The sequence below is a fragment of the Prorops nasuta genome, unplaced genomic scaffold, assembly GCF_024137725.1.
Source record: "Prorops nasuta isolate Cenicafe-Biocafe unplaced genomic scaffold, Cenicafe_Pnas_1.2 PNAS00004, whole genome shotgun sequence".
NCBI classification, from domain to species: domain Eukaryota; kingdom Metazoa; phylum Arthropoda; class Insecta; order Hymenoptera; family Bethylidae; genus Prorops; species Prorops nasuta.
In genome coordinates this window covers 6,969,061-6,985,027 of record NW_027116801.1, presented here as the reverse complement: position 1 = coordinate 6,985,027, position 15,967 = coordinate 6,969,061, and the positions used below count along the sequence as shown (strand labels likewise).

The 15,967-nt window shown below is 35.6% G+C and overlaps 2 protein-coding genes across 8 annotated transcripts in view; one reads left to right on the top strand and one right to left on the bottom strand.

The window, feature by feature from the left end:
* Nucleotides 1–15,967, bottom strand: part of bru3 (bruno 3) — a 517,537-nt gene that overhangs the window by 282,405 nt on the left and 219,165 nt on the right. The gene's annotated exons all lie outside the window — the stretch shown is intronic.
* LOC136772991 (uncharacterized) lies at nt 7,903–8,595 on the top strand. The gene is made up of 3 exons (XM_066726289.1): nt 7,903–8,022; nt 8,114–8,282; nt 8,363–8,595. Exons 1-3 carry the CDS (start codon nt 7,909–7,911, stop codon nt 8,506–8,508), a joined length of 429 nt encoding a protein of 142 aa, XP_066582386.1. The 5' UTR covers nt 7,903–7,908; the 3' UTR covers nt 8,509–8,595.

The window sequence follows — 15,967 nt, the reverse complement described above, 5'->3', positions numbered from 1 at the left end:
TATATATATATATACATAATATAATCGTGCAGAGCATTCACCTTTCTCTCAATCTCCGTCCTTGCCACAATTCTTTAAATCGTAGATAAAAGTGGATAATATACTGCCTCGTCCAGCAAACCAATTCGTACCGTTAATACTTCCATCAAATTCGCATGAATGCCCGAATCTGCCTATCATCATCAGACTTCTCTACTATTCTCTATCAAAAATACCAACTGATAAAGCGACTCAAAGTTTTGGAACGACTCCACTTAACTCGACCTGCTTTACCATCAAGCGTCCGATTTAAGATCGAAAATAAACGTTATACTACTTAAATCTCTCCAATATAAGTATTTTCTCTTTCAGCATACTTTTAATGTCCTCGCCCATAAAACAACGAAAATGATCAAAACACTTCTTTGTATCCGTATAAATTTAAGAGTCTCGGATGAAAAAGGAGTTCATTTTTTATGTTTCCACGTATAAGTGGTGTAAGAGTCGAGTTCGAGGACGGCAATACGTAAGAGGACCAGAGACCATCAAAAGTCTATTGTGCTCCACAGTGCAGCGCAATGATTGCCACTTTATTGCAGTAGAGTAATTTGGTGTCGTATATGGTATACTTGTATGTACACATGGCAGGTATACACACATGGGAAGTCGAGTTTAAGAACTGGCAACTCTTTTACCGAATACAATCATTGCATACCTGGTGAGTCTGTAAACGTTATACTGTATGAGAAGCGCGCGCACACACACACTGTTAAGCGACATCTAACATTGCGAGCATGTGGCACGCAATATTCGAATCCGCGCGCGTTACGCCTCGAAGCACCCGATATACATTCGTGGTACGGATAGAGGGGGAGGGGAAAAGATATGACGATATGGATATCGATATTGCTTCTCGTACGTACTTCTGCATGAAGTGGAAGGTATAAGTGGCAGAGGACGATACGCGAGGGGTGAGTTTGGACTCGACATACACGTTTATGTTTGCACTGGGCTAGTATACCATGTATATGTACCGTAAAGACAGCAGCACAAAGACCAAGGCTGGAAGAAGCCACGGTGAAAAGATAAACAAAGGCCCTGAGGTCCAAAGGAATAATGAATCTGTGTAAATTTCAAAATGCTTCGCAAAAGCTAAACAATTTTTTTTTAATGTTTATTTTACATCAACTACACATACAAATGATACTGCATAATTTAGAGTAACAAGAAATTCATGCAACGTACCATGTATTTACATATATTACTATGTGTGTTTTCCAAGAAAATACATTGAAAACAATATATTTAATTTGTCTTATATGCAAACGCAATCAACCGTAAGCAACATTGATTTACAATCAGAATGAAAATATAACTAAATCTGTTTAATCGAAGCATTATTTACTGGCTATTAATAGATACAACGATGCCTATATACGATAAATATTATCCTATAGCGCTTCAAAGTGGCTGACCGTAGCACAGAGTGAGCATATATAGCTGTTTAAGCCATGTACGACAGTTACATGGCGCGTAGTCATGTGCGCGTGCGCCTGTAAAGAAGAAAAACTCTGAGCTTTTCAGCAGGCAGACCTGTCAATTTTAATTGGCTTCATCGAGGCATGCAAGGCCTCATTCATCGGATCAGTGATATGCAAATGCAATTTAATGACGCGATATCCTGTACGTGCCGTAGGGTGAACTGCAGTTGATGAGGCCGATCATTCACGTATACAGAGTCTAGGCATCTTTCATCATCCAACCGATCCCTCGGCTTAATTTGTTAGCCTGTTATAATAAAACTTTGCATATCTCCTCCCACTTCAAGTTTAAATTACTCCTACGCATCAGAAGCAACAAAAACGCTTTTACAAAATAATGGAACAAGCTGCTTAATAATTAAATCTCTTATTATGTATTCCTGAATATAATTTGCTTTTCAATTTATTCGATACTACTGCTCGGTTCTACAGATCTCCCGTAACATTGAAATAAGAAGTATTCGTATACTTTTGTCGTAAAACGTACTATATCTAGTAGGAAAAGTGGTTTATAAACTGGTTTTAAAATAGTGTGGTTTCTTGCATCGCAAAGGTTAGGTAAACTGTAGGGTAAATTCAATATTGTTTAAGGGTAGAATATAAAAAGCACTTGTACCTAAAGATAGTTGCACGTCCCATAGCGATACGCAACGTTTTGCTTGGTTTCCTGACGTTTTCTGCACAAGTATTTTCCTTGCTACGATCCCAGGGGTGCGCCATGGGTGAACTAATGGTCTCTGCGCGTCTCTACGCATAGAGTTACGAAGAATTTCTCTTATTTTCTCAATGGTAGCATCTTCTTTCATTTTCTTCCTTCCATATTAGGCCCATGCGTCGTATAAAGTGAAAACACGCTTCATACTTAAAATTTCTGTTAAACGCCCACACACGACTTATTACACAGGAGCCCAATAATGAGTAAATTGAAATGAGTAGGTGTTTAATATTTTTACACACCGACTACTATAATAGAGTATATTAAAACACACGAACAAAACTATGTGCAATTCACGACGACCGATTGATACACTTAATGGTTGGAGGGGTTGGGGGGAAGGAAGTCGCGAAAGTCTTTCTAGAAAAATTAAGTGCACCCGAGATAAATCCATATCACGATCAAATTATATTAAGGTAAGAGGCTATGCAAAGAGAAAATAAAAACTAAGCCAATTAAAGGAATAATTTATTTACATTAGTAGACAATTAGATGAGTTTGTATATCGTTTTGGATTCCGACTCGGTTAGTTGGTAGAGCATGGTGTAATCATTTATCTCGATCAGCTCACAGACTGTTAATTCGAGCTAAACGTCATTACCGTGCAGGGCAGAGGACAAAGTACCTTAGGCGCAGCTGAATGTGGGAGAATGATGTTCTCAGAGGGAATGGGAATGGGAATGGGATGAGAGCACCCTCGTTGTAAATTCGGAAGTAACAAATGTTCTCCTCCATTCATGTGCTCGGTCGGCCTCTTGGCTCTGTCTATTCTATCTACCTCTCTCACACACACACACACACACACACACACACACACACACTCTATCCACACTTATACTGCAAGCTTGTTCAATCCATCCCTCCTCCGACTATCGCACCTTCTGTCTCTCTTCTCCTAATTATCCCTTATCTATATCTCGGTCCATTTGACTCGCAATGACGTTATCTCGCCGGCTCGGACTAGCTATAGCATATAGCTATATGTATACCTATCTTATTAGTCAAAGTGTCGGTCGACCGAGTTTCGAGTCGCGCCTCGCGCGGCAATTCACCCCCTGCTCGGCTCTTTCACCATCCACCTAGAACCCTTCGCCTTTACAAACATCTATCTCACCCAAGAACCTCCATCTCGCTTTTCTCACGAGCTAAGTAGCTCCTCTTACTTTCTCACGCGAGAACTGACATTGAAGGATTAAACCATTGCCAATCCGACTCTAATTATACAAGTAACGGATTAGTACGTGTGCGTCGGAAAGTGTCGGCCAAACGAGGAAACTTCCGCGGACAACTATAACAAGTTTGCTAGCATCTTATTGGTTCGCGAAGCATTTCGCAAGGATCAAGTTTTCGAAAAACCTTCAACTGTATAATAATAGCTTCAACTCGGATAATTATTTAACAAGATATGCTCTGCTTTGGTATAATGATATATAGATGATAATAATTGTTGAAAGGTGTGAAACTTTAATCGACCTCTCGTGTTACAGTAGATTATGGTGGTATTCGAGAGAAATTGCAGGGCTCCGGGAAGAAGACAACGAAATGGTTCCGGTTTAATAGATTTGGAATAGTAGTATCTACCCGACTAGAAAAATCATAAGGAACAACTCAGGTTCTATGAGGACCTGATTTGGTTAAAATGGGGTTTTCCTTATTTAATTTTCCATATTGGGGCCATATCAGTTCCTTATAGAGTATATTTTATGTGGCAAATATATATATGGCCCTCATATGGACGGATAGTTTTATTCCTCATCGGTTCCTTAGTTATATATAAGAATGTGATCTAGTCTGGTCTCCTTGTGGTTTTACCTGACATTCGAATTTAGATCAAAATGGCGGATCATATGCAAAAGCGTAAACGGGATCTAAGTAATTTAAGGTCTAAAAGATACCGAAACAATAAAAAACAGAGTGTAGAGTGTAAAAAAAGTGAGTTACTTATAAGTGACTCAAGTGAAAATGAAGAAAATATAAATATCACCGCAATATGCACAAGTCATTCAAAAGAAAATTTAGTAGCAAGTACGAGTAATATTACAAATCCAGATATTAGTGAACAATTAAGAGAAAATTCAGATTTAGAACAACAAAGAGAAACATTAAGTTCTACTGATAGTGACAGTGATAAAGATAGTGATGATGAAAACTGTGAAATGGCACTAATAAAAAAATGGATCGTGCAAAATAATATCACTCAAGCAGCTACTGACGACTTGCTGCAAATTTTAAGAAAAAGGCTCTTACCATCTTTACCAAAAAGTGCTAAATCGTTTCTTGAAACGAATAAAGCAAATTATAACATAGAACAATTTTTAGATACAAATGGGCACACCAGAGGTGAATTTGTGTATTTTGGAATAACTGAATTTCTACGAAAAACTGTAAATTCTGAATTACATTCAGATAATAATATATATTTACAATTTAATATAGATGGACTACCTTTGTTCCACTCTAGTAATAAGAATGCCTGGCCAATATTGTGCAAAATATATTCAAGGTGTGATATTTATAAAGTTTTTACTGTGGCTATATACATAGGATCAAGCAAACCTGAAGATATTAACAAATACTTCCAAAAATTTGTAACTGAATTGACATTTTTAATAAATTGTGGACTACAAATAGATAACAACATTTTTAAAATAAAACTTATGTGCATAATTTGCGACAGACCTGCTCGTGCATTAATAAAATGTATAAAGGGTCATAATGGGTATTATGCCTGTGAAAGATGCAACATTTGTGGTGAAAGAAGTGATGGTCGCACAGTATTTATTGATACAAAATGTGCTTTAAGAAGTCATGTGGAATTTAATCTGCAATTCCAACCAGAGCATCATACAGGTATTTCTCCTTTGCTTGCAGTACCAGAGATAGACATGATAAAACATTTTCCTCTAGACTTCATGCATTTATGCTGTTTAGGAGTCATGAAAAAATTATTGGTAGACTATTGGATAAATGGTAAAAGAGCATTAAGATTATCTCACAAGGCAGTAACAGATATTTCATCAATTCTTCTTCAAATAAAGACACAGATACCTGCTGAATTTCAGCGTAGTACAAGAGCATTGTCTGACATTAACAAATGGAAAGCGACCGAATTTCGTTTTTTTATACTATATAGCTCTCCAGTAGTGTTAAAAAACATATTGCCACAAAAACTTTATCAACATTTTCTACTTTTCCATGCAGCTTGTAGAATATTATGTACCGAAAATGTAAGTGATAACTATATTGAAGTGACTAAAGATTATTTAAAAAAATTTGTTCAAATAGCTGAACATTTATATGGAAAAAATAGTTTAACACTAAATATGCATAGTCTGATTCATATGACAGATGATGTTGAAAACATGAAATGTAGCATAAACAGAATTACTGCATTTCCATTTGAATCCAGCTTAGGACGTATGAAAAAAATGCTAAGAAGTGGTAAACTGCCTTTATCACAGTTATGCAGAAGAATTCATGAAGCATCTAGAATTAATAATGAAAAAGTCACTTTGCCTTCAAAAATCAATATATTAAAAACAAAATTAGATAAAGAAAGTAGAAAAATAGTAATTGTTAAATTAAAATATATAGGACTAACATTATCTGTCAAATCACCAGATAATGTAGTACAACTAAAAAATAATAAATTTATAATTATTGATAATATATTTTATTTGGAGAATGAGATGAATGATAATTCTATATATATATCTGGAAAAATATTAAAGCCATTGAAAAATATTTATAATTATCCTTGTCAATCAAGCTTATTAAATATGTGGGCTGTAGCAGAAACCTCTACTCGAATGTCATATAAGCTTGATTTTATACTCCATAAATTAATTAAACTAAAGTACAAAAACAATTGTGGAAAAGAAAAATTGTATGTGATGGCACTTCTTCATGAATAGGCATTTATATACATATATGAGATACAAAGGAAAACAAATGGATTGAACAATATTTAAGTTTTCCATGTGATTTATTAGGCCAATAAATTTATAAATAATATAAAATTCTATGTATATACTTATATATATATATAGTTACTCTTCTGATTGATGGTGCTATCGTTCCACTGAACGTTGTGGCTGCGAGTATGAGTGTTAGTGGAATGTACTCTTTGGAGACTATGGGTAATATGTAAACATATAATGTCAACATATATATATATGTATATAGTGATGTGCACATCGTCATCGTCGTGTACAAATTGGTGGCTATCAGTTCTCCGGCTTCTCCCTTGTGTTGCTCGTGCTAATCGTTGTTAAGCAAAAATAATGAATAAGAAACATTATAAAATAATTTGTTTCATGGATAAAGGGAAATCCAAGACAAAGTCAATCGACATTGTTCCTGAAAATTGGATATTATACGATGAAGCAACTGGCTGCTTTAAAACAAAGTTTATGCCACCACCGTATAATGAAGAACGGTCAGCGAATCTTCATACTTACGTTCAGCATTCGGCTGCAGCCCCTAAAAATTGGCCAGACTATTTTATTGAGATTAAAGGGGATGCAAGTAAATAATAGTGTTTAATTTTACATAGTTAATAAATACTTTTGGATATTACTTAATTAGAAAACAAAATATTTTTAGAAAATTATGAAGAAGCTCTTAAGAAGCTTGAAATATTAAAAGACAAAGATCATGTTTTCACTACTGACGATGAACAAAAGATCAGTAAAAAAATTTCAAAAATGAAAGAGGACTACACAAAAGGGGACATTACAGACAATGTGGATAGACTATTTCATGTTCGCAGTCTTGAAACTAGTGAAAATATAACTTATAAGCCAGGAAAAATTAAAAAAAGCAGGGAGGGTAAGTATAAATCATGTTTTAATATTACTATCATTGCTTATAATCGGTTAGATATTAATGTATTTTTAAACCAAACTTTAGGTTATCAAAAGAAAAATGAAGTACTTATGGTAGATGCTAATGCTGCTCATAAATCAAATTTTAATATAAGTAAGTTCAACATTGGTAAGCATGAGCTGTCAAACATCAAATAATAATTTGAAACTTAACTTAAAAATTTTCTTTGTACGTAGCATATCCAAATGAAAGTTTTGATGAATTTCCATGTGAATCATCAGATGAATTACCTATAGCCAATTATGATGTTTTAATGGATGGTCCCTTGTCAGTTTTAAACATTGAGACTAGTGGTACTCCAGCGGAAACAATTTCAGACATAAATATGCAAGAATCAAGTGAATATTGTAACTTTTTTATTTCAACATATTTCTACTTTATGATTATTATACTTTTATTTCATTACATAAGCTAACAGTTTTACAATTAATTTTAGTTAATGTAATGGGTACCATTAATGAGAGCCACAGCCCATTATTGGATACTGCAAATAACAATGTAAAGCTGTCCGATACTAATGTGTCTGAAAACATACAAAATAGTAATCGTTTAAACAAATTTTTATAAAACATATGTAGTTATATTACTATACAACCTTATAATCTTTTATTAACCAAATAAATTTTAGATAACTGGTTGGAGATTATACAAAAACTGCATAGAAGCCATACATTACAAATGACCCAAATTCAATGTAGTATAACAGAGATAAAAAATGACATTGCTAATATTGGAACTATGCTTACTACTATTTGTAACAAACTTGGTAATAGCTCAGAGGTCATTATGCTAAAGGAAAAATTTGAAGAAAAGTATAAGTTAAACTTTCCACTTGAGACTATGGAGAAATTCAATCAGGTAGAGGAGCTTCTACAAAACAAGGATACTAAAAGAGAACTGGTATATGTCATATTGTAGAATTAATTAAGTTTATACATATAACCAAATCCATTCTTATTATATTAATAAATTTACTTGTATTGAATTTTAGGTTGAAGAAATTACTGGTTTGATTACAGTAACACATATGCAACAAAGTATCACCCTAATTTTAAAAAAGTTTTTTTCTAGAGAATTATTAATGATGAATTTTACTGCTACAAACAAAAAGGGTGAAAAAATCATTTTTGAAAATACCGAGTTTTGCTCATCTATTAAAGGTAATGAATTCTTATTATTTATATGTGTTGTTTTATCTTTATAAAATTGGATTTTCTAAATTTCGCTTCTTTTTTAACAGATGCTGTGAAAGTGATATATAAACGTAATTCTACTGGAAATTTAATTTATAACAACAAGGAGTTCATGGGTATGATTAGGATTACAATTAATAATTGTAAAGATTGGGACGGACATCGACTCCTAAGAATATCCAAGAAAACATAAGAATACACCTATAAAAAAGACAAGTCTCAATTATTATTATTGTTCCTTTAAAATTATATATTTTTTTAAATCTATGGCAATTCTACACTGAAATTAGGAACATTTTTTAAATTTTATTTATTTCATATAAAAGGTGTTTAAATTACTTACCTGTCATTATATATACATATGTATAATTAGGTCACCACTTTTTTTTTGTAACACCAGGCAGATTTTAATTTTGTTTCACTTCATACTAGGATTATGAAAATGTTATATATATATATATATAAATCTCCTCCTAAATATTCATTTTATTATTTATTATATTGGTAAATACTATTTTTTTATTCAAATAAATATTAGGTATATATGTATATTGATTTTATGGCACTTAATTTTCTCCTCTCATAGATAATTGTATAGTAGTATTGTGTATATTCAATCTGTTTCAGTGACTCGTGTCAAAAATTTAAGGGGTGCTAGAGGAGACTAATATAAACATAAAAATCTTATAATATTTTGCAAAATATGCAGTACCCTTGGAGTTATACAATAACAAAGTTATCATTATAGTTAGACAAGGATACTTAGAGTCAACGCTACTTCAACTAAATGCTCTTGTCTAACTATTGATAACTTTGTTATTGAATAATTTTAAGGGTATTGCGAATTTTGCAAAATAGCATAAGATTTTTATGTTTGTATTAGTCTCCGCTACATCCTTTAAATTTTTGACATAGGTCACTGTAACAAGTAGATATATATATATACATAGGGAACAGCTATGGATAAATTAGTGGTCACTCTATTATCCTCATCAGGTTCACGTATGGACTAAATCAGGCTTATATATGGTTAAGTTGTGGTTTCCACATAAGGTCCAGATAAGGCATTAACTTCGGGGTAATGTACAACGCAGCGTGACGCTTCCTATAGAGGGCCAAATGTGGAGTCCACACCAGGTCCTCAGATTTTGTCAGGAACATCCATATCAGGTCCTTATAGAACCCCAAAGAAAATTTCTACTCGGGTATTTACGTACGTTCTACATCGTAGAGCGCTCTGTTTCATATTTCTGTTGGCCATTGCATCGATACGACGATAGACCAGCGGCAAACCCGAGCATTTTTCACTAATGGTCCGTGAAAAAAACTGTTTACCGCCATTACCAGGGGTCGTCGGTGTGCAATCTTTGGATATAGTCTCCGAATACTCGAGCGCGTGCGAGCGTTTTCTTTTAGTGCTCTCATCGTCCCTCGACCAGCGCGTGATCGTTCTATCGTATCGAAGATAAGGATCCTCCAACGACCGATCCCCAGTCGTTTTGCCCTTAAAATCTCAACCTTCGAGTGGATCGGCATGTCCCAGGCTCAAAGTGTTCACGACACTTTTTTATGTTCAGTCTACGATGAAGGCAAGAGCCCCAAACTTTACGACTCGCATATATCCTGTTAAACCAAACACGTCACGTACGCTCTTTTATGGATCTTCTCTATTACCCGAATTCTCACCTATTTACTTGGAATCTGTCACCACTTAACGAAAATTAACAACTAAATTTATGATAATATTGTAGACCAAGAGTATATAGGTGCCTATGAACTTGTAAGATCGATGCTTCGACTCATTTCTAAGGAATACTCGAATTCGCATAGTTAAAATTGATTTGGGAGAAGATCATCTTATTCGCTCTCTAGTAGTTTAATATAGCTGTTTGTCTTTCAAGAGAATAAGGTAGATCTGGGTGACTTTAAAATTATACCTATTTTCAATATTTGTGAAATTAATATAGGATTTGAGATAGCGTTAAAAGCTAAAATTTGCGGTTGTAGTGTCCGAAAATAAATCATGCCATAAAATCATTGCAGTATGGACATTACGCAATCAAGTAAACTCGTATCGCGAGATGCACGAATGACGTAACAATTTCAAACGAGTATTGCAAGCAAGAGTTTATCGCGTTGATTTGCGATGGGTGAGCCAAAGTCGTTAAGCCTTAATGTAGCACTAGCATAGGATCTGTAAAATTCTGTTAAAAAGTAAAACATGGGAGAGAAATCGGTGTAGTAATAATTTTTTTCCATAAACAATAAATATATGAATAATGAATCATTGCATACGTCTATTTATTATTTTTATGAAGAGAAAAAGTATTTGGAAATAGGTTTGAAAAACCAAAAGTGAAAAAGAATGCTGCAATATACAGTTTTATCGATTCGTATAGTTTGAGCAAACTTGAATAACTGCAAAGATCAACTTGCTTCATTAGTATTAAGAGTTTGAAAATCGCTGTTTTTACTCAGCTTTCTTCAGCAATACGTTATTTCGTCTCTATTGTCATATAGTATTTTGTATAAAGTGAAAGCTCTTTTGACTATTGATATTTGTAAGTCGGAAAGAATAAAGAAGAGCTATAGGATAAACAATAAGGAAACAGATGTGTGTGTGTTAGTTCGATTACTTTAAATGCTTAAAGTGGATTATACTTAAAGCGGTGAGACGTTCTAGTATTATGGCTTTTATAGAGCTCCAGATTCTAGACACTCGAGAACCACTTTTCCTTCTTTCTTAGTTTTCAGCGAGAAGTGTCAAATCGAAGACAGATTGCTGGTGGAAATGGCACAGACATCTGTATTCTTTCGCGTCATACCTTCTTTAATACGATACACCGCAGTTCACGATACTTTGTTCCACTTTTCCAAGCTCCTCTTTATAAGAAGGGTCTTTCCTCAAACGACTATATCTTTAAAATGCTTGTCCGAGACATGATAGACTTTCAAGCGAGGAGATTAAATTTTTCTTTTTTTGCGAGCAGCCACTCGCGAATCGATTCTCACTTTAATGAACTTCAAGTGCAGTGTTTCCGCTATCTGCACCCTATCTCTCTTCCTTTTCCCCCTCCCCTACTCTCGATCTCCCTCTATCATCTCTAGCGAAACCGTCCTTGCGCCAAACTCGTGTACGTCGTAGCTCGCTTCCACGGTTAATATTTACATTTATTAACTTTCTCACCGTAAATGAAATTTTCAGATAACTTTTAAGATATAGCCGGCGGGCTACTTCTGGAGGACGGGCCACGTCATCTCAAGGTACAGTCTACTACAACCCTATAATGGAGAGCCTAGATTGTGTATACGTGAGAACGGCCACGTGTAAGCTTCCATGTCTGCGATGCTGGCGTGCTTGCTCGGTGGGTACCAGTGAGTACTGTCAGAAGCAGATTGGCAATAACTATAACGGCCAAAGCCCAGTTCCGGCCCGGTTGAAAGAGAGCTTCGCAGTCACTGATTGAGGCCAACACTGTGTTTCTGGGGGCCAGCTCCTCTCTTTCCTCCCCAGTTCCGGAGATTGCACTCATCCTCTTATAGTCTTTCGCTGCTCTCTCCTCAGCGAGATAATCTCTGGCTGCATCTCGCGTGTATCTCCAACCTTCAACGTCGACGCAGATGCTTTGATCTCTCTGCTATTACCGTTAATCGACGTTTAATCGAATGCAAAGAGTTGGAGGTTGTGCTCCACCCTTCCCTCCCCCAGCCCCTTTCACATCATCAAAAACAAAATCGAATTTCATCCAATTATTATTAGTGTGTCGATGATTTATAAAGCGGGCCAATTTATGTGTATATATATATATATATATATAATATAGCAGAATGTACTCATTGCACAACAGTTATTACTAAACTTTTGCATCTGATTTTATGCACATTCAACGGCTATTGAAATGCTTTATAGCTGAATGGGAAATTGGCTTAACGTAATTATCGCTACATTTATTTTGTCGAAGAACAAATACTGTTTGCAGACTGTGGGAGAAAAAAATATTGATTTTCTAATTAAACGTGAGCGTTGGCCAGGGGAGAACCGTGAGAGATTATTGGTGAGTAGAGCTTGTCAACGAGAAGTAGAGAACAGTTGTTTTGTCACGTAACAGACGTTGCATAAATGTTGCGTAATACGCTTCAGGGTTCTCGTTGTGTAAAATTGCAATTAGCATATATACTCTCGACTACGGTTTGAATTACTTTCGAATATCAAAGGATTGCCCCAGTTGCGAAGCAAATCCAAAATTAACCAATACTATGTGTGTGTATATATATATATACATGATTGTAGTAAAATAAAAGTGAAAAGTATATCGATGGATGGAGCCAAGCAAAATTCCAATTGCCTTTACAATAGAATATATTGAACACACTGTACACTTTTTCCACTGGACGCTTTGTCACGTGATTATAACTAAAAGTCTGACTGCTTTCTGTTTTTACTTTTATTTTGCCATGAGGAATCGTGCCCGCGGGTCATCGAGCCAGATAATGAAACATATAGATAATGAGAAGCGCAAATGGAAATGAGGCGGCGTTGTGTCAGATAATATTATGAGTGTCCGCAGGAAAAGCAAGCTTCGTCGACCCATTGAGCGCACATTTCGCGCTGCTTTTATTATCCTCGCACTGAAATAGTCTACGGTACTTTCAACTAAACTGAAAAATTTTCAATGATCCCCTTTTTTATCGTAAAAACTTTCGGCTTCGCTCAAAGCAACAAAATTTTCTCCAATAATCCTTTGCAATGTAGCCATCACTTATTTCTGCCATATTATTTTATACCGCTGATAAAAGCACGACCAAACTCCCTCAAAGAGAAATTTAAACGGGATAAAAAGCCACAAATCCATTTATATCAGAGCCAAAAAAAAAGAAGCATAAAAAGCATATGATTCTGTTTTCCAATGATACTAATCTGAACAATAAGAGTGGAAAATCTTATTTCTACATAGCACATGGTACTAAGGAAATCTATGTGCTTTTATCGTCTTGGAAGAAAAAATAACTGCACAGCATCATGCATGAAATATTAATCCGGCAATATTGAGATTGAAATCGATTTATTCGAAAGGAGGAAAATTTCTAGGTCGTTTTCATTGTCGTTAAAGCGTTTCGGTATAGTACAGTATCTCCCGAAGGCGGTAAAAGCGCTCATACTAATTATTTAAGTGCAGAAACATTTTACGCTGCTTTTATGACCGCCTTTAAATCGCGTATCGGATCGTTGCCGTTCTAAAACGAAACATTCAGCCACGAAGAAATTTCTTGCACCGTTTCCGCCGACGTTTCAAACGAGCACTCACGTGCCGCGCGCCCGTATATGCCAGGAGTACTCCAAGCGTGCGGTGTGTGTTCGTAATTTTAATGCGAAATCAATGTCACCTTCCAGCACCTTCTACGCCCTACCCCAACGTAAAAAGCCAGCGGTTAATGGGGAATCAATTGAAGAATTGCGATGACCCCGGTGTGTCCACACATCATAGTATATATTTATGTTACATTTAAAACAATCATACATCGCACATAAAGTATACAACACGTATATACTTAGAAAACCTACTGCAAGTTTATTACCTCAACAATGCAAAAGGGTATTTGACATAAGGGGAAAATAATGGAGAAATGACGAAAGTCTGGATATTTCAAAAGGGATCGTATAATTATTAAGACATACATTTTTGAGAATCTTTCTTGGGAACTGACTGAATTGACGAGTAGAATATTTTTCCAGCATTCGCGTCGAGTTCTTTACGATAAGGCACATCCAAAAGCATTCTTCGTAAACTATTTTGCAAAGAGTAATAGAGGGGAATTCAATATTTCCTTGTAGACGTCACGGCTGGTATCGCTATGGTTACGGCTTCAGTCATGCGGATCGCTTTCTAGTTTCTTTATACCCTCATTCGCGAATTGTTTGACATCGTTTCTCTTGGTGGGCTTCTCATTCAGGCTCCTGGCTGGTATGCCAGCAATACAGCTCCAGCCCTAGTATTGCTTTACAAATTTTTCTCACCCACCTCTAAACCTTTGCTTTGCATTCGCAAGGTTATGCGTCTCGTATGTTGTCAACGCTCTCCATATACGAGGAGCTCGCGCAAATAATGCAGAAAAATCCACGTTCCCTTTGTGAATCGTGTGAAAACAATTCGAAACGAAATTAAAGCCCCAATGATATTCAAGTGTCACCAAGATTCATATAACCCGTTTACAAAGCCTAGAAAATTGCATAAAATTGCGTAAGAGAATTATCTGATATTCTTTCCAAAGGGTCTCTTAAACATTCCAAAGCTGTACAAGCATCAACGAATCTCCCACGCACTCTCTTAAAAAACTTAGCTAAAGCTCTCTTTGCTTTTCCTTCTTTATCTCTATTAAGACTCTATTAGACTTTATATACCTCGCAGCCACATCTTCTCGCTTATTATTTTCATTTGAAATGGCAGGAAAATGCAGTATAAGCACAGTTCTTTTGTTTACAATTAATATACGCTCATTTAGTAGATTTTTTTTTGTACACTCCAACATAACCAACAAGCAAGACGCCAAATATTGTCATTATAAAAGTCTAAACGTATCGTTGCACTTTTATTTCATCGTGCTTCTTGTATTTCCTCAGCGAAATATAACTTTTTAATCTATATCGAATTTAACGAATAAGAGTGGAAATTTTGATAAATTGCCACGTGCAATGGCTCGCGTATATTTATATACATATATATATATATAGAGAGAGCGTGTTTTATTTTCTTATACATCCTCTATTGTCGAACCTGTCTCGCTACTTATAATTCAAAGCATCAACGTGATATAACACAACTTTCACTTGGTATAACGATACGCGCTTTGATCATTGCGATAGCTTTTGTGAACAGTCAACGTAGTTTCGCCATGTATATATGCTTTCACCTGCATTTCGCATAGCGTACTTCGCACCGCTCGAGATTCGTGCCTCCCTTTAGGTAATGGGGCTGCGTTACAGCCGAGTAATTACTACAAAACATCTTCGTCTCTCAGTTATATCATTTGAAAAATGAATGGATAATAAAGTACCATCGTCAAACGAATAAACGTGGAGAAAATTAATTAATGCAGTTAGAAATAAATGACACTGGACATTGTTTCCTTTAGGGAGGGGGGAGGAAGCATTACAGTGCAACGATTCGACGATTACAGTGTTTGTCAATCGTGTATTCATCTTGACTATAATGAGATAGGACACTAGTATTGGTATGTAATTACACAAGTGACATTGAACGTAACAGCGAATAAAACTAGCTCCGATAGTATGTTTCAATCAGCACCTTTTGTTTCAATTTGAGAACGATCTACAGTAGCTATCTAGACCTCATTTTGTGTTTAACCAAAAGACCGGCAATAATGCAATGCCAGATAGCGGGCTGTCGTCACGTAACCAGTAACCAGCTTGTGGGCATCACGTGTAACTCGCTGGCCTTATCACGTGACTCCTACCCCGCTCTTGCGACGTAATATTGATTTTATCTTTGGTGCAAGCACCGTGCCTCAAACCCTGTAGCGTCTAAGAATGCCTCGTAACTATAATCGCACACGTCATGATAACAACCCTTGAAACTTACCAAGTGGAGACAAATATATTGAGATGCAAGTCCGATTCGAGATTCGCTTTTGTC

Bases quoted from the DNA above. Each gene is read 5' to 3' on its own strand.
- LOC136772991 (XM_066726289.1), top strand. From the start codon at position 7,909: ATGCTAAAGGAAAAATTTGAAGAAAAGTATAAGTTAAACTTTCCACTT. The intron at 8,023-8,113 runs GTATATGTCATA...ATTGAATTTTAG, and splicing joins AGGATACTAAAAGAGAACTG to GTTGAAGAAATTACTGGTTT. The intron at 8,283-8,362 runs GTAATGAATTCT...CTTTTTTAACAG, and splicing joins GTTTTGCTCATCTATTAAAG to ATGCTGTGAAAGTGATATAT.